The 18493-nt window shown below is 37.9% G+C and overlaps 4 protein-coding genes across 9 annotated transcripts; 3 read left to right on the top strand and 1 right to left on the bottom strand.

The window, feature by feature from the left end:
- The first annotated feature begins 792 nt into the window (after positions 1-792).
- vps72b (vacuolar protein sorting 72 homolog b) lies at positions 793-6265 on the top strand. 5 transcript variants are annotated; one of them, XR_008908486.1, is made up of 8 exons: positions 793-1834; positions 2531-2683; positions 2945-3068; positions 3419-3460; positions 3556-3732; positions 3919-4063; positions 4753-5244; positions 6139-6265. XR_008908486.1 is itself a non-coding variant. In XM_056762326.1 (7 exons), exons 1-7 carry the CDS (start codon positions 1718-1720, stop codon positions 5189-5191), a joined length of 1194 nt encoding a protein of 397 aa, XP_056618304.1. In that variant the 5' UTR covers positions 793-1717; the 3' UTR covers positions 5192-5970. The 5 variants fall into 5 exon arrangements, 3 of the variants coding, with proteins under 3 accessions (XP_056618304.1, XP_056618303.1, XP_056618305.1); XR_008908487.1 differs by lacking the exon at positions 6139-6265 and adding an exon at positions 5991-6119; XM_056762326.1 differs by lacking the exon at positions 6139-6265 and having other exon boundaries at positions 3422-3460; positions 4753-5970.
- tmod4 (tropomodulin 4 (muscle)) lies at positions 6215-13801 on the top strand. Of its 2 annotated transcripts, none has more exons than XM_056762328.1 (10): positions 6215-6376; positions 9351-9513; positions 10145-10301; positions 10742-10864; positions 12015-12107; positions 12191-12321; positions 12588-12695; positions 12934-13077; positions 13182-13326; positions 13452-13801. In XM_056762328.1, the coding sequence occupies exons 2-10, from the start codon at positions 9406-9408 to the stop codon at positions 13472-13474; spliced, it is 1032 nt and encodes a 343-aa protein (XP_056618306.1). In that variant the 5' UTR covers positions 6215-6376; positions 9351-9405; the 3' UTR covers positions 13475-13801. The 2 variants fall into 2 exon arrangements, with proteins under 2 accessions (XP_056618306.1, XP_056618307.1); XM_056762329.1 differs by lacking the exon at positions 6215-6376 and adding an exon at positions 8765-8784.
- A 705-nt stretch (positions 13802-14506) lies between these two features.
- scnm1 (sodium channel modifier 1) lies at positions 14507-16346 on the bottom strand. Its single transcript, XM_056762331.1, has 8 exons — positions 16206-16346; positions 16034-16104; positions 15856-15944; positions 15672-15766; positions 15483-15583; positions 15260-15396; positions 15022-15160; positions 14507-14885 (listed from the first exon to the last, which is right to left on the bottom strand). Exons 1-8 carry the CDS (start codon positions 16254-16256, stop codon positions 14753-14755), a joined length of 816 nt encoding a protein of 271 aa, XP_056618309.1. The 5' UTR covers positions 16257-16346; the 3' UTR covers positions 14507-14752.
- Positions 16347-16846: 500 nt separating this feature from the next.
- lysmd1 (LysM, putative peptidoglycan-binding, domain containing 1) lies at positions 16847-18358 on the top strand. Its single transcript, XM_056762332.1, has 3 exons — positions 16847-17029; positions 17127-17425; positions 17688-18358. The coding sequence occupies exons 1-3, from the start codon at positions 16847-16849 to the stop codon at positions 17818-17820; spliced, it is 615 nt and encodes a 204-aa protein (XP_056618310.1). The 3' UTR covers positions 17821-18358.
- Positions 18359-18493: the final 135 nt, after the last annotated feature.

The following is an 18493-nucleotide window of genomic DNA, read 5'->3' as shown; positions in this document are numbered from 1 at the left end:
TAAACCATTTAGTTTACTTCCTTCTGAGATATTACCATTGTTCAATTATATTCCACTCTGCTCTTTCAAACCTTTGCTATTGGATTATTTAGCATGGGAGAGTACGGCACAGCGCCAGGGTGTGTACACAAGTTCTACCTTTGGTTTTCAAACGCTTTGAATGGCTTTTAATATTTGCTCAAACACACACGGCAGCTTTGTTCCAAGGACATCCGCATTCTGTCAACACTGCATTTATTACCTTCCCAGCACAAAGCCGCCTGTTCTTCAAAATAAATGAAGGAAATTTATTCCAGCTCCAGCACTATATATTACATCCTATATAAACTCTTTTAAATTCCCTGCATATACAGCCAGGGAATTTTGTACGTAGAAGAACCTCATCTACTCTTATCTTTGTGTGGGTGTTTCGGGTCGGCTACATTATGAAGATTGTCTTTACAATGTTGGCAAACCATTGTGGACATTCCAAAAGTAACTGGCACTCAAAAGACCAAATAAAACATACTAAAATGACGTTGGAAAAATTAAAAGATTCCCTGTCGAGGGAAAGTCCTTGAAATAATATATCAACAAGCATGTGTGAGATCTTTACGGGTGGCCAAACACACAAATGTACTTTAACCTTTCCCACACAGTGAAAGGAAAACAAATACAAGACCTTGGAATCCATGTGATCTTGATCCCTTGGGATGTTTGCCACTAAAGCTGGTTCCCAAATACAGTACATTTAACAATCGGAGTATGTCATACATTTTCCACATAAAGTGTCTTCCAGTGCATTGATCTGAAAGATTATTCCCTTAAGGTATTTCCCAATGTACTTTTACAAACTTTTGTTAAGACTGATTTAACAGAATTTCCCTCAGCTCGGACCATATTCACGTTGACTTTGAATGAACTTTTAAGCCTTTTAAACGGCTTCGTGCATTTCATTGTAAATTATATTGTCAGCAATTCCTCATGTAGTAAATAAGTTATGTGTTTGCTAAGCAGTCATGTGCTTTGGGTTTACACATGAGTGACCCTTCTGCAGAACTGAGTCTCTATGAGTGCAACTATGGGTGTGACTTCAAAAAATGTTTTGCATTATCATTCTTTAAGGTTTTTAACAGTCAAAAGCTGTCAAAAGACAACACGGCGGTTGGACATGAAAAGCGGTTGGAATGTTCTGGGAAAAGCTAGTTATATACGTCAAAATATTTTCCATTACGTTTTTTAGTCTGATTTTCATTCAGATATTGTTCGATTGATGGCTAAATCATTAATATATTAGCCAATAGAATAGTACACCTGCTCTCATTTTAGTAAGCGACAGCTGGTGTTATAAAATAACCCATAGGCCTACAATCACTTCAAAACACACGGGTTACTTCAGTGCAGAGGTTCTCTGTATTTGACTTCTATCTCCACCTGGCGGTCATGCAGCGAGCTGCAGTTCCATTAGTTTGGTCTGAACAATATCTCTTTATCGATTACTCATATAATGTCCAGCAAGTCTGACATGACATCATCACACCAGCTGAAATTCTGGTGTGATCTAATAATATTTAAAAAAAACCTTTATTCGTTTATACAAATGATACATAATTATGTTGCTCTGTTCATGACGCTACGCAGCACCTCTGAATTGCATGACATTTTGTTTCTGTTCCTTTCAGACGCTGATTTATTACAGCTTCTCATGTTATTTTATTGATAATAAGCTGTTTTCAGAATGAGTTTAGCTTTCAGCAGGGCTCCCCGAAAGACTGCGGGAAACCGCATGTCCAGACTGCTGGATGCAGAAGAGGAAGATGAGTTCTACAAAACCACCTACGGAGGATTTCAAGAGGTGAGTATTGTAATAAAAGCGTTTATTGACACAAAATAAAGCATTTAAGCTGTTAAGCTGTTAAGCAATGAAACATAATCATGATGAGCGCGTGGAATGTTATCTATAACAATTTTCCCTGTCACTTTTATTGTCTTGCCATGAGAATATCATGTTACTGTAGTGCACTGCAGAATAATGATTCATTGTGTCTTATTTAGTTAAAACATATCTAAAGGATGTTTGATATTAATACATTTGCCTATAACATATCAAATATGTATAATAGGAACACATACACATATATGGTACTATATATGTAATTGGAACCAAACATGGGTAATTCTTTAATTGTATATAGGCTACATGTATAAACAAATACACATTTACATAGATTTAAATTTAATCATTTGGCAGATGCTTTTATCCAAAGCGACTTACAAGCAGGAGAGCATATAAACATTTTGTCAACACGCTAAGCAGTAGCAAATACACATATGTGATAGTACAACTATACATATGCATTAAAGGAACAAATATACACTGACACCATGGCACGTATAATAGGAATAAAAACACATACGCCTGTGTAATACAACATATGTGTAATAGACACAATATTCGCATATGCTAGTATATATATATGTATAATAGGAATAAAGGCTATATGTTTAAGTTTTCAATCACAGTTAGCTAAGTTACTTGTGAATTGTGCAGGTGTCAGGTGATGAAGAATATAAGGGTGACCTGTCTGAAACTGAGGACGAGGTGGACAGTGACTTTGACATTGATGAAGGTGACGAACCTGATAGCGAGCAGGAGGAAGATGGACCACGCAAAAAGAGCAGAGTGGTGACCAAAGCCTATAAGGTATTCCTGTGGAGTCTATAATGAGGCTGAATAATAGTCTTTAGTAGCAGTCACAGACAGTAGTCCCTAAATTATGATATACAATCCCTAGACTGTCGTTGTGGTAAATATATGGTATAGATGTGGTACATAGCAAAGTAGGTATTAAATCATGTCTTAAATAATAAAGGTTTCTCAACAATCCTTAAATAAATAGTGTTATTTGCTTATGTTTGTCATGTCATATGGTTCCTGTAATCCTGGAGTGCTTTGTTTGTGCAGGAGCCTGTTAAAGTTGTGAGGCAGAAACCGAAACAAAGGAAACTGACTGAGCTGCCCAGGAGGACAGACAAGGCAAAGATAGACAAATACAACCCGCCTGTACTACAGGAGGACATCGGCAGGAGTGAGTGCTCTCGTTTTGTTTTCATTTGTGAAAACAATAAAATGTCAATAGTTACCCAGTACAGTCCCTTTCCCAGGAAGTGTTTGCCTTCAAAATTGTTTCCTAGAGAGAACATACAATACACCATCAAGATTGCTCCCCAGGAATTGAGATGATGAAAAAGACCATGTTTACAAACAAAATGCGATGTAATAATATTGCATGTGTTATCTTCACTTCGTCATATCCTGAAAACATTGAACTTTATGAAAATTCGATGACTGTAGTGCAATAAAATGTGTCTATTGGCCTATAAAGTTATAAATAATATTGCTGCCTATGAATCAAGTTGTTATCATTACCTGGAACAGCAGATGCGGTTATCTCAGCACACAGCCCTGCAACTCCATCATGTTAGTAAACCCTCAATACTCAGCTTTAATGACATGAAGTCAGTGTGTGATGAATTGCAATTAAACTGCCAACTGGATGAACGCATCTGCTTTAGACAGGAAGTCAGTGCGTCAGTCCACGACAGAACACACACGACTGACATACCTGAGGCTGCAGGAGAGACAGGTGGCTCCACGGCGAAGGAAGGGCACCAGACATGAGCGACCTTTGACCCAGGCTGAACTTTTGGCAGAGGCCAAGATCACTGCAGAGATTAATCTACGATCACTGGGTGAGGAACATAAATACACTGTACAGTTGAACTCATATTAGATTTCATGATATAATGACATTTTTTGCACATTCGTTCTTTACATGCATTGATTGCTTATTGACAGCTGATAATTGTTTGTTTTTGTCTATGAATATTGATAATAATGGTATGCGTTAAGAAGCTGTTTATGTGTTTGTACTGCAGAAAATTATGAGCGTTTGGAGGCAGATAAGAAACGACATGTCCATATGAAGCGACAGTGTGTGGGTTCTGTTATCCGGTATCACTCTGTGCTCATGCCCCTGGTGTCTGATGTCACTCTCAAAGAGGAAAACGTGGATGTAGAGGGGTATTTCAATAGTCTTTTTCTTAGAAAATGTTCTTATGCACCTGATCACCTCTCTTGTCTTAAGACTTCATAGAAATCTGTTAACATTGGACTTTCATTTTGTTAGATGGGCTGTTGTATATCGATCTATCTGCTTTATTACCAGGCATGTGTGTAGATATAGGAAGGATCAACAAATGAAAATCATTTTGCTAATAATTTTACAAATGAAAACACTCCTTAGTTTCTTTTTATATTAGATAGATAAATATTTTCTGTATTTAAACCTTATAATATAATATAGACGTTTTCAAGTATCTGTTCGTCATCGGTGTTTTTACTTTAATAATTTTTTCATAAATCTAGTACTTAAATATTTTTTATTTTCTAAAAAGGAGGTACTAGATTTTTTATGTACTCAATAATTAAATGGCCAAAACATGTTTTTGGTTTGATAAAAACTAAATTTATAAAATGCTGTAGAGTAAAACGTAGGATATAATGTAGTTAAAAAGTAGTAGTCTACTGTAGTCCACCTCTGGTATAATATCATGTAATATATTTGTATTTGTTTGATCAAGTCATTCATCCCTTTATTTATTTTTCTATTATTTATATTATATTAACTTATTGCAGATTTGGTCCACCTTATAGATGTTTGAGAATTTTAATAAATCAAGTGCATAAATAGTATTTCATCTTATTACCAGGTTAGACCAAGATGCCCAACCAAATCCAGGCCCTCACCCTCCGCAAACTCTCTACCAATCAGAATCAACCGTTGCTGCGCCACAGAATGCCCAATCCACTGGCGCTGCTTTTGTAAATATTCTGCCACCAGGGACCGCCAAATGCTCCCGCACCTACATTACATTCAGTGATGATAAAACCTTCCAACGGTGCTTTCCTAGGTCACCAGCTCCTCGCGTTCCTACCCGAGAGGTCTGCCCTGTAACCCACAAGCCTGCACTTTACCGAGACCCCATCACAGACATCCCGTACGCTAATGTACAGGCCTTTAGGATCATCCGGGAAGCTTATAAAAAATATGTGGCTGCCCACGGCCTGCCCTGCACTGCCACAGCGACTTCATCTGACACTGTTGCAAAAAACCTTCGTCAGAAGATCGTTATCAAACAAGGAATGTAACAATTCGCATACGATCAATGGGAAGAGAAAGAAATGGCAGATGTCAAACAGTGGTGCGTTACTGAAAGTTTTTGTTTATCAAATATGTGACCCTGGACAACAAAGTCTTGTGGGTCAATTTTTCGAAATTGAGATTTTTAATCACAAAATTTGGCTGGGATACAACCGTTTAAAACTCACGAATCTGAGGCTGCAGAAAAATCTAAATATTGAGAAAATTGCCTTCGAAGTTGTTAATCAGGGGCACTGTGGCAGGCCATCCACTCCCCAAAATAAAGTTTTTACATATTTAAGGTAGGAAATTTACCTTCATGGAACATGATTATTACTAAATATCCTAATGATTTTGGGCATAAATGAAAAATCTAGAATTTTGACCCATACAATGTTTTTTTGTCTTTTACTAAAAATGTTCCCGTTCTACTTAAGACTGGTTTTGTGATCCGGGGTCACATATGTCATTTGAATAATAGCTAAGTCTGTTCTTTGGTGTCGTAGAACTTCATAAGACCGTCACAGTAGGTATCAAATCTCTTTCCAGTGTATTTGTAGTGGTAATGAGCAGCTAAATTTGAGGTATTATTCAAAAAAAAAAATTTTATATTTATTGTATTCTTTGATGTTTCATTAATTTTTTTACTTTCAAATTTTGCTGTTATAGCCTATACCCCACACTGTATTTATTTTTAATGGCACTGTTTTAATTGATTGTGAAAGTAATGTGTCTATAATGTGTTAACATGATTGAAAAGCAGTATAATAAATTGCTATTAAAATATTAAATATCACTCTCTTTCAGATTAGTCTGTCCATACAATGTGCTTGCAGTACCACTGCTCTACGCTAGAGATCACTTTTTCGTAAGTTTGATTAAGTGATGGCAAAGATCACATGGACTCCCCCCCTCCCTCTCTCTCTCTCTCTCTCTCTCTCTCTCTGATTCACAGTCACTACTCTCTCAAAGCCCAAATAATTAAAGCTGACCTCATGAAGAGTTGCTCGTATCCCTGTCTCAGCACAGAAAGCAGCCGTGCAAGAGAGACAGACAGCACGGAGAGGAGGGGGAAAGAGGGGAAAGACTACTGGTTGAGAGAGAGAGAGAGAGAGAGAGAGAGAGGCCATTCTCTGATTTCAAACATAGAGTTGTTGCACAGAAGATCCCAGCAGCTCTGACACTTAGTGAGGGTAGGTAGTACACAACCTGTCTTTCTGTAATCTGTGTCTGTGTGTGTTTTGTAGCATCAGGGACACGTCTTTAAAACCTGTTGTGTTCACATGGTATTTTTCATGTGTCGGTTGTGACTTTACACAAACATATTTAATCATTTGTATAATGCAGAAGATATGTTTATTTATTTGTTTATTATGTTTAGGAATTTTTATTGCTTGAGCCCCTGTGGTTTTTTTCATGTAGAATGTGTTAAAAGGAGAGTTAGTATTTACTTTAGGTTGAGATACACCTTTTGAATTCAACCAAGGCTTTATGTGAAACATTGCAAACTGTTGCATGGGATGCACCTGTTGATTTGCTGGGGTTGAAGCAGTATGTAAAAAAAGGCAGGTTTCAACAAGCGTTTTTTGCTGTCTTGTGAACAACCTCTTGATTTTTTAAGAGATATTTTGTTCTTTAACATTTTTGTTTTCAAGCCCTCCAAGTCGCCTGCTTGCAGTGTTACCAAGTACTGCCGTTTTGCTGAATTGCGAAGCTAAAATTAAGCTGGGATTGATTTGGAATTTTACACTTGGGCAGTGAGAGCTGTGGAAGTTTACTGACAAATAGTGCAAAATATTTTGAGATGGAAGGAGTGTTTTAATCTTGGGTCTGCAGACCTGAACTGTTCTCAGATCAGATCAGTCATGTAACTGAACCATGAATCTGAGTTAGAAGGGTGTTTTTAGGCTTGCTGCATGTCTTGGTAATATTGACCTCTACTGTCATCTTGGCAGGATAACATTCAGTGTTGAATGAAATGGTATCCGACATGTCAGAGCCAGATATTCATTCAGCACCCTTGTGAAGTACCAAAGGGGGAATAGGGTTTCTAAGAACCAATTCAACTTTTTGTTTTATAGGGGACAATAACAGCTTTTAAGAAAAGCACAGAGCTGGGTCATGTTACTTTTGAAAATGCGTTGACTGTTTCCTGCTAAAGGTCAGGTTGTGAAATATTTGCAAGAAGTATCAACAAGGAAAGCATGAATGTTCTGTATTTTCAGACTTTTTTGGATGACTTTAATCCTTCAGACAGCACAATACACTTACTGTACCATACTAGAGGTGATTTATTGTTTATTATGGATACAATTCTCATTATGATATGAGCAAGACACTATTATGACATATCACAAATGATGTCTGATCAATACAAATTAGTTTTAGGCAGATCAGATGAGCTTGCTTTTAAAGACGAGCATCGAGAAAAGAGTATCATTTTGTGTTTTTATGTTGCAATTTTTAGAGAAGAAAAAGAACTAAAAATAAATTTGGTTTAAGAAATGCGTTCCCATTTGTGAAGGTCATATGTTGTGTGCTGCCTCGCGACAGTGGAATAGCAGGGATTCCATGTTGAAGGACTAATTTAAAAGACCCACTTCGGAACCAGAGAGGTTGAACAGGTGAAACTCTAGTAATTTTTAGGGCAGAGTTGGGAACAGGTGTGTAGAACAGCTGCTCTTTCTTGGAAAACATGCACAACACAAAAAGATATAACCTGACTGACGGAACGTCATCTTATACTTTGTATGTTTATTTTAAGACTTAAAAGAAAACCTTGTTAATGCTATTTATGTCTCTAAGGTGTCTAAACTGGTGTATTTGAGGTGTGAAAAAATATTTGTAGTCTACAATAACTTTTAAATGGAGTTCATGTACTCGCATGCAAAACTTTTTTTTGCACCCTCTAGTGTACAAAAAGCACAATGGTATTTTCGGTAAAAAACAAGTTCAATATACTATATCTCACAGGAATTCGTAACTATTTTACGTCGTTAATTCGTGTGAATTTGTATGTTGTGAATCGTAAAAAAACGTACGATAAGTAGAAAAAAGCAATAAGATCACCCTTCAACATCTCTAATAATCGTTAAATCACAATCTAAATAAAATTATTCCTAAATCTCGTGAGCATCATATTACAGTAAACGGTCTATTTGGGACTACCAGCAGCAGTATGTGATGGGTGAGAGTGCGGAACATAGCAGGTCCATGTGATCCAGCTTGTGAGATTCAGCACTGGTGCTTTGCACTTTCATGGATATGTTCATTAGCAAGTATTTACAGACCATGAGCTCACTTTTCAAAATGGTTTTCCACAGCGTAAACATTGGTCATAGAATCTGAATAAGACTTTCCCATTAAACAAGTATTCTGAGCTAATAGAACCACATTGGGAATGTAGGACAATATTTCCTTGCAGTGGTTTTACACAGAGTTTAGATACAGATGTGGTTACACAAAATATCGGCACATTGTCTGATGTTTGTTTTGCAGATCCAGTTTGGGTGTGGTGGTCTGAAACTGTTGACTAGCCTGTGACTTTCTATCACCCGGTTTCACATGCGGGCGGTGGCAGTACATAGCCTCCTAGAAGAGTGTGAGCCAGTGATAACTCCATACTCTTCAGTTCTAACCTTCTCCTCCTTACTGTAACCCAAAACCTGAAAGTTACTGTTCACAAACTAAATATAGCCAGGATTCTCTACCTAACTTGGAATAAAAAATTAGGGAGTGCTCTCTTTGTAATGGACCATATCTTTTCTCAGGTCCACCATCTCCTCAAAACCCTTAATGCCCGTCCTGTAAACAAATACTGCCATTGTACTTTTAATACAATTTGGTTTTGTGGCATTTAACAATGTAAGCAGTTCCCTATCATGTTTCTTCAGCACAGTCGTTTGGCTAGGCGGAAAGTTACTTGGAATGAAAAGCAGGTTTTGCAATTCATTCTGAACTTCTACAGAAAGCTTTTAAGGACTGAATTAAACAAGCAGCCATTGTTGCCTTATTGTGTCTTATTTGCGAGCCAAATGTAATTATTCAGCTCAAACCATTGCATAGATTTCTTTTGTTTTCTCAAAGTGCGGTTTTGTGGGTTTTGTTTGTTAAAGAAAGTTTTATCTGGCTTGCCTGTCTCTCATATATTTTATCTTTGTGTCTCAGGGCTCACTGTCTCTGGGCCAGCTGTTTGAATTGAGAGTACCACCAAGCAGGCAGCATGTCCAAGAGTGATCCGCGTGACATCGATGAAGATGCCATCCTCAAGGGCCTCAGCGCCGAGGAGCTGGAACAGTTGGAGTATGAGCTACAGGAGCTGGACCCAGAGGTACAAAAGATACTGTACTGACATTTAATATACCGTCAAAATGTATACAGTGAGATGGGGTCCTCGCTGTGGGGTCTTAGACCATGTGAAGAGTTAATTTGAAAAAAAAAATGGGTTGTTTTGATTAGAGTAATAAATAACACAATTAAAAAAATGATTTTGGAGTGAACTGTTGTTGCACATTTCCTTATATAGTGTTCAAAATCTTTAAAAAAAAGTTTTAACAAAGCTAAATGGGAAATAATTGTAGTTTGTGCTTTTTGTACGAGACATTTCTGCTTACACTGGGGCACACAGAAAGCTATCTAAAAAATTATTCAATCATGCTGGAATAATATCTTTGGCGTTTCGTTATTACATTATCTCCTTCAGCAAAGAAGCGAAAACGTGATGACATCTAGTCCTGTGTCAGCCACCATACTGCTTCAAATGGGAGCCGTTGGTTGCAATTCACAACCTAACTGCTAGATGCCGCTTAATTTCCTTTTAATATTATGCCATTATAGGCCATTAATGAACTATAAATATAGCAAAAACATAGAGCAATAGATTTGTATTTGACTAAGCAGACATACCACGTTCAGCTCATACACTTCAAATTAACGTTCTTCTCTTGCCCTCTGTGCTTCAGAATACCATGCTCCCAGCCGGGTACAGACAGCGTGACCAGACAAAGAAAAATCCTACAGGACCTTATGATCGCTTTGCCCTCATGGATCACTTGGAGAAGCAAGCCATAGAACACCAGGACAGAGATGACCTGGTACCTTTCACTGGAGAGAAGAGAGGTACAACAGTACCTTATGTTAAAGTCGATGTCAGGTTGATTTGTTTACATATAATAAACCTACATATATGTGACCCAGTCTCTGAAAACCGCAGGCTAAAGTCTCACAATTTAACAATGAGATCAGAAGCTTCAAAGTTTAAATTTTAATCATTAATTGTATTGATTCCAATCTTTGACGTGGCCTTACTCAGTCAATATTAAAGATATTATGTGATATTTTAGCAAAATGTTTTTTACATTATGAAGTATGATTTTATGTAAAGACTTTAACTGGGTTTTCATAGGCAGGCTCACATATAATTTTATGAAATATTTTAGTTATTTGAATTTCTGTAAAGTTGCATCGAAACATTATCCATTGTGTAAAGTCCTATACATATTCAAACATATACATAGGTATACATATACATTATTTCTCTCTCTGTTTGTTGTTTTTAGGTAAAGCATTTGTGCCTAAATCAGGGTCGGGACAAATCCCTATAGAAGATCAGATCACTCTAGAACCCGAGCTTGAGGAAGCACTAAGAAATGCAACAGATGCCGAAATGTGTGACATTGCAGGTGGGTCAATTCTGTCCTCTTCCTGTTTCTGTTCAAATAATACATAACGGTTCAGACATGAGACCGAAGTTCATCTTTCAACTCAACTAATACTGCTCCTCACTTCATAACTTGTAATGTCCTGCGATAGCTCTCACTCTAATCCAAATGTTGATCCTCGACTTTGAACTAATCCTCTATTTACTATTGTAACCGGCTGATCGCAATATCTCCCTCACAATACATGTCAATCAATGGAAACCTTTCTAGTCTCATCTGCTCTATTTGTGTTGTACAATCAGTCTCGAACGACACCGTTTCTGATACGTATAAAAGAACCAGCTGACTTTCTATGTGGAACCATGAACTGTGTAGGTCATGCTTCACTCATGCACAGATTTATAACACACGGTGTCTGTTTTCTCAAGCTCAGCAGCTCACCAAAATAAGATGAAGGGGAGCCAACTAGTAGTAGGTAGCCAATCAGATCAAGCCATACTGTGAGAACAGAAACTGTAGCATTCAGATTAAACAACAATCTGTCGTGTTAGCACTTAATAATGACATTTGCATCTTTACGTGTGGGGTAGCATGCGTGTGAGTTTTGGAGTGTATCACCGGGTGCAGATTATCCAGCCGAGCCCCCTCATTCAAAAACAGTTTTAACTCTGGAGCTCATCCAGATAAGGATTAAACTTTCAATAGGAGCATGCCACTCCGCTGCTGGCGTTTTTTATGGATGAATCCGCTTTTGATGTGCTGGCTGAAAGCTAACGTTGCATTAAACATATCCTTTCCGTTTTCCAATTCAATGTTAAATTGGGGTTCTAATCCAGATATAAAATGTAGTTTCTCAGGGCGGCATTGAGAGCTATCTAGAGCTCCAGTGTATTTTCTGCTACTGAACTAAAAATATATTCATATTTTTACCAACCAACCCATTGATAATTAGAATCTGCAAATTAAGTTATATGTGAGTTGGCGCCACCTGGTGTGCGGCTTTAACCAATCCATTCTGCAACTTTGTCACAGTTTTATTAAATTCTTGCACCACAAGCAATATTTTTCCATAATTAATAACCTGTTTACTTTGAAAAAACACTAAATATTCAATTACACTCGAAACTAGATGTTAGCATGGTTGACTACTAAGACTTTTATATCTTCACAGCCATTCTGGGGATGTACACACTCATGAGCAACAAGCAATATTATGATGCTCTGAACACCACGGGCAAGATTGCCAACACAGAAGGCATCAACAGTACGTATGCGTCAATATAATTCGCTTCCTGACAGACAAAAGGATGGTCTGCACAAACAAAATAATTGTCTGCTCTCATTTAGGTGTGGTGAAACCAGATGTGTATAAGGTATATCCCGAAGAACCTCCTAATGACACGGATGTGGAGGGAACCCTTAGCTGCATCCAGAAAAACGACAGCGGGCTGACGGAGGTTAACCTCAACAACATCCCGGTAAAAATTCTGTGTCGATGCCTCAATTTAAAACAACAATAATATAAATCAACAACAACAAAAAAGATAAAGAGTTAAGCATGAACTTAAAGAGCAATGCATCATGGGAAATTGAATTCATATGATGCTACGATATAAACTGACTGTCTGACATTTAATTATAGTTTCAAAATTGATTATCTTGCAAATGTCTGAATTATGAAACAGTTAAAAAAAGAGTAACCGATGTAATGTTACCTTATAATGACTGTTTTGCTTTTCTGTAGGACATTCCCATCCCAACCCTGAAAGAGTTATTTGAAGGCATGCAGCGCAACACACACGTGTTAAGTCTCAGCATTGCTGGAACACGCAGTAATGATCCTGTGGCATATGTAAGTACTGCTGTGTGTCGTCTTTACTGCGTTTTTTTATGTGCTTCCATTTCGTGTTACTGTTCCACACATGACTCAGTTATGTAGTTAAGTTGTTGCCAGTTATGTTGTAACAATTCCACCTGTCATGTTGTATATTTCTAACCCTAAAATTCTTGCAGCATGCAGTCTTTGGATTATTCAAACAAAAATTGTGGAAAACTGTAGATCTGATGTACGTTCTTATCTTTTGGATTAGGGTATTGCTGAGATGCTACAGTCGAACACCACTCTGCAGAGCCTGAACATTGAATCCAACTTTATCACAGCACAAGGCATGATGGCCATTATCAAGGCTCTGGGTGAAAACTCCACCCTAACTGAGATTAAGATCGACAACCAAGTAAGACACTATATTGGTGTTACAGATCATAATGCTAAATGTATTGTGCACGTTCAACTCTAAAAATAACTTCAACTGATGTCTGTTCATTTTTATTCTCGCAGAGACAGAAACTGGGAGACTCCGTTGAGATGGAAATTGCGTCCATGTTGGAAAACAACCCCAGCATTATAAAGATTGGCTATCACTTTACTCAGCAGGGCCCGCGTGCAAGAGCTGCCATAGCCATCACAAGAAACAATGACCTTCGTAAGTACATGTTGAACATTATTTTAAACATTGCAGCTTGTACCAAACATGATCATTATTTTATGCACTTGTTTTATGTTAAATATAGTCACATTAAGCAAGTTTTGCATTTATGCTATGCTCAGTTCGTCAGCAGAGAGTGGGATGAAAGAAGAAATTCTCAGAGGTATCACAGCTCTCCATGTGTCCCCCTCGAGTCCCGAGGACGCCCCCAGGACAGATAAACCTGATATGTTGTTACAATTCACCATCACCCATTGTGGATATCATTATAGTCAGCTTGATAAACATTGGTTTTTGTGGATTTCATGAAAACAAATGCTGTGGTCTAATAAAATTTACCTGCTCATGAATTTACAAGCAAACTTGTAAAAAAGACACTAATCACCCAGTCCTTCATTCATGCATTCTTATATGGTGCTTCCAACTACATTTTTGTAAATATTTTGAATAAAATGTTACATTCTATATTGTACATTCAGACTTTAAAGTTTTATTAAATTAAACAATGTTTAAACTGGTATTGTACAAAGCACTGATATTAACAGAGAATGCACTAATGTGGCCCAGAAATCTATAGTTACAGTATATATCATATATATCTGTATCAACTCTAAATTTATGCGAAGTAACGGTATGTATTTTATTGAAAGATTGATATAAAATTACAGCACTAAATGTCACAACTTTTATTATTTGATTAGATTTTATCCTGTTATGACCAAACCTTTATGCAAAACACAAGTGGAACGATTTGAAACCCCACGGTCGTGCACCCTGACCTATTTATACACACATGTCGCTCAGTCATGAAATACAGTCTCATGGGTTTAAGTTACGAAGCTCCAAATATACCCACTTACTGGAAGGGGGGGAGGGCTTGAGATTTATGCTACTCTTTGGAATAGCTGCACACCCATCAACATTTTCAAGAGTCACTAATTAACCTCAATTTTTTCTAAAAAGGCCAGTAGAAGCTTCTTTGAGTTTTGGGTGTGGGATCCTGTCATTTCTGTGGCGGACAAAACCTCACACTTCTAAGGTAGTGATAGAGCATAGAGTCACACTATGCAAAGCTTGTGCTGACAGCATTTGACAGAGGAAGCACAGAATGGAGCCATTCAAGTGACCCAAATTACAAGTATATATGTAAAAAAAATACACCATGTGAGATTCAACAAACCACATCTGACCTTCGGAAAGGTCATAGTTTTATTTACATGTAAATGTCAATTCTAGTTGCATCAAATATTTGATGAAAATATTTAAAGGACATAGCAAGTACACAGTACTAATAAATACTGCAAAATGCAGAACATTGTATGTAAAAAAGGTAACCGAGGCCTAAACGTAAAAGATATAATATGAGACCATCAAGACAATAAATGTAGCTTGAAGCTTATTTGGAAGTTGTTGAATGGTATCTTCAATCCTGACATTCGGCTGTTTGAGCAGAAGAGTCATTGCAAGGAAATGCACCTGGTTCATCTTCATCCGAGTCAAACTCAACGTTTCCGTCTTTTACCCATTTACCACTTTTGTCCTTCAGCCACCCGGAACTGAAATAGTGGAGACACACAGAAATGGCATAAATAGAAAGAACACAGAAGAGATTTCTAAAACTTTGCCAATATATTAAATACTTTTTGTTTTAAGAATCTAGTATCAGATAATGCAAGTCATAATAAATCATACCTCTTTAACTTGAGGTAGTGTTCTAGTTCTCTGCGTCTCTGCTCTGATAGAGGCTCACACTCAACAGTGCTGGATCCTTTCTTTCTCTTTACCTTTCCTCTCTCTTCCTTTCCGCATTCTTCAATCAGGTCTTGATGCACTACAGACGACAGTTAACGACACAATGCATATAATCAATTAAAAGACAACAAGACCTATACTACAGAAAGTAAATATTAGTTTTACTTTTCTGCTGTACCTGTTGTGATGGTGGCTGAGATGCCTCCAGCTTGTGCTTTCCTCACAGCAGTAGGTTCCTGATTACTTGGTAAGGTGATGTTGCTGCCTTGATCATTTCTATACTCTTGGCCACGTTTTGGGGATTCAGATCGCTCACTTAATAAAAAAACTTTGATTTAAATGAAGACAAAAACACGCTAGACTGTACTTTCCGAGCCGAAATGTTGATTTCAAACTATTACCTGGCCTTCCTGTGACAACTACTGTATGGAGTAGTTCTGAGTAAAGCATGATGGGTAATTTGTCGCGTTTGGGTCAGTAGAGGAGCTGAGCTGGAGGGTTCCTGAAAACAGGTAATAACAAAATGACTATGTGGTCTTGCGTTGGAAAACAATGTATGTGTATGTACTCTCATTAGACATGCAATTCACCTGCCGTTCACTTTCTACGTTGACATATTCTTGATGCCTTCTTTTATCTACTTCTCGTTGAATTTCATTCTTCTTGCCGTAATACCATTTCATACCTACAGTCAAAACAGGACAAACTAACGTTACCGTTTAAGCCCAATTGTCAAGATACAGTACAGCGACTAAATGAGCAACTTAAATACACCTTCAAGATGCCGCTTTCCTTTCCTGTGTACCATGAGCACACCAACAGTGTCAAACACAGGACGATGGGAACACACAAGGCACGTGTATCTACAGTGAAGGATCAAACGCACACCTGTACCATAAGTCACTGAATGCGGTCGAAAATGCATTGACGATTAGATAAAAGCTTCGATCACCTTCCATTTTTAAGAAGAGCAGCTTCGTCATCCGGGATGAAATTAGACAAAAGATCTGCAACACGTCGTTTCTTATAACAGAAAGATACAACCGTGAGAAGAAGAAAAGGCAACAGTCTCACTGATGTCTTTTTTAGCAACGTTATATGTTGGAAGATGTGCTTACACGTACCTTTAGTAAATTCAATTGACTTTGATCGTCACCCTCTCTTTTAAACGACATTTCTGGCTAACCTCACAGGGACCTATTTTCCTCCAGTTACGCCTTTATAATGCTAATGCTAACTAAACATATGCTATTATTATATCAAGCATCCTTCCTGTTTTCAACCGAGGAATTGTGGGATTGTTGTGGGCGGGGTAGTTACTACACCATGGCAACTTAAGCTAAGCTAATCAGCTAAGCTCTTGCGACAAATAAGTTTTAAAGACTGTCTAAACTTAGCATGCTAACGGGTGGATAACATTTGTAAGTTTTTCTTGATGGTCTGCGTGCAGTTTAATGGCTGTCATTGTTCATTTTAAGGCGCTTCTCTTGTTTAGCTTAACGTTCCTTGGAATGAACTGCGTAACGTAACTATCGTTAAAGTTAAAACTCCGCGCGTACGGAAGTCTGTTATTATTTTTATATATCCGCTATCTCCGGATTCAATGTAGTTTGTGCGGTTGACCAGTGTTTCCTGCACCAGTGTCTTTTTTTAGTTTTCTGTTCACGAGATTTGTCATTGTTTTGACGTCTCGCCATGATGAATGGTCCAGCTGTCGCACACAGTCCGCTGAAGTTAAAAGTTTGATTCCGCTGGAGCTCGGGCCATGTCCGCGGATCACGCATCGTCCCTTTCCGGGACTGACGGCCTCCTCCGCGGTCACCGGAGCCGGTCATACGGCAGTCTTGTGTCTTCTTCGTTATCACCCGCCATTAGACAAAGACGTATTGAGCACAAAGTTAAGCCCGGTGACACTTTACAAGGACTGTCACTTAAGTATGGCGTGTCGGTGAGTATGTGTGTATATGACTTTATCGCGTCGAGTTGTTTGTTGCACCTGACCGTTTAAGACGAACAAACTGTGCACGTTTGTTTTTTCGTTATAGATGGAGCAAATCAAAAGGACAAACAGACTGTACACAAACGATTCAATATTCCTCAAGGAATCACTTTTTATCCCAGTACTGACCGGGACTTTATCTTTTACAAATGGAGTGAATGTAAGGGAGGAGGAAACAAGTCAAGCACAAACACACTCCGAGGTTCCTCAAGAGAGCCAAACAGACTGTAGTAGTTCTGACGGGAATGCTGATCTCTCACCAGTGGAATACCTGAAAAAGATCGACAGTCTGATCAGTCAGTCTAAACAAGCTGCTGTGAGGACCTGCCAGGAGGGAGAGAAACAGTAAGTCTGTCCGTCAGTCTGAATGAAATTACTCTTTTGTTATGGTATTACAGAATATAATTATTGCCATTGCTAGATTTGTTGTGTAACGTGCTGTCAATTCAACAACAATACAATGTAAGCAGGATGAGTCATATGTCTGTTAAACAATGAGAAGCTGGGCTATTAGACTTAGAAACCATTGATGTGTGTATGCGTAGGTGCATTTCTAGAATAACATCTGATTAATGATTAATCTTACTAAACTTTTACTTTTTTAAAGGTTTTCCTTTATAGAACAACTCCATTATGACAACCTGGCGTCCCAGCAGCCGGTACTGGGAGCTGTTCCTGTTACAATCACCAAACGCACACGGAATTTGAGAGACAGGGAAGATGAGATCTTTCAGCTGTGATCGGGGCTGCATATAAGGAAACAATTTCTACGTTTTTTGAACTGTGAAATATTTTTTAGGGCTTCCTATACTTTAAACAGCAACATTGTATTTGGCAAAGGGATTGATGGGGTGTGCTGTATACCAGTGGTTGTGTGAGACATTAAGTGCTTTATCATAAATGCAGCCAGAGTTTTAGGTATTAGGTATTAGCAATGTAATGCCCATAAGTGAATTGTAATTCAAGGCAATGTTGCTGTATCTCTTAAACATTAACCAAACCAATACCAGAGTTATGAGTATAGTGTATAACTGCATTACTGCCAAGAGTTTAGATATTTAATACTTCTACCTCACAAGTACCCTATGTAGGATCATTTAAGGTTTAAATAAAAAAGTAGATTTTTCATGTGCCATGAGACATCTTTCAGATCGATCTGTAAACTTTCAATCGAGCAGATTCTGTGCTGTTACATTTTGTTCTGTTCCGTTTACAATGTGCTAAAGCTTTCAATGCCGCAAGTAATTAACAAAACACAATAAAGACTTGATTTGGTTTCTTTTGTGTTGCATGAGTAATATGTAACCTTTAAACGCATACCACCATTGTAAATGAATATAACATGCCTTACTCCTATATCCAATACATAAACACATTCTTTAAATGGAATATATTCAGAGGTTTTTAAATGGC

The sequence above is a fragment of the Triplophysa dalaica genome, chromosome 12, assembly GCF_015846415.1.
Source record: "Triplophysa dalaica isolate WHDGS20190420 chromosome 12, ASM1584641v1, whole genome shotgun sequence".
Taxonomy (NCBI): domain Eukaryota; kingdom Metazoa; phylum Chordata; class Actinopteri; order Cypriniformes; family Nemacheilidae; genus Triplophysa; species Triplophysa dalaica.
This window is presented reverse-complemented; position numbering and strand designations above follow the sequence as displayed.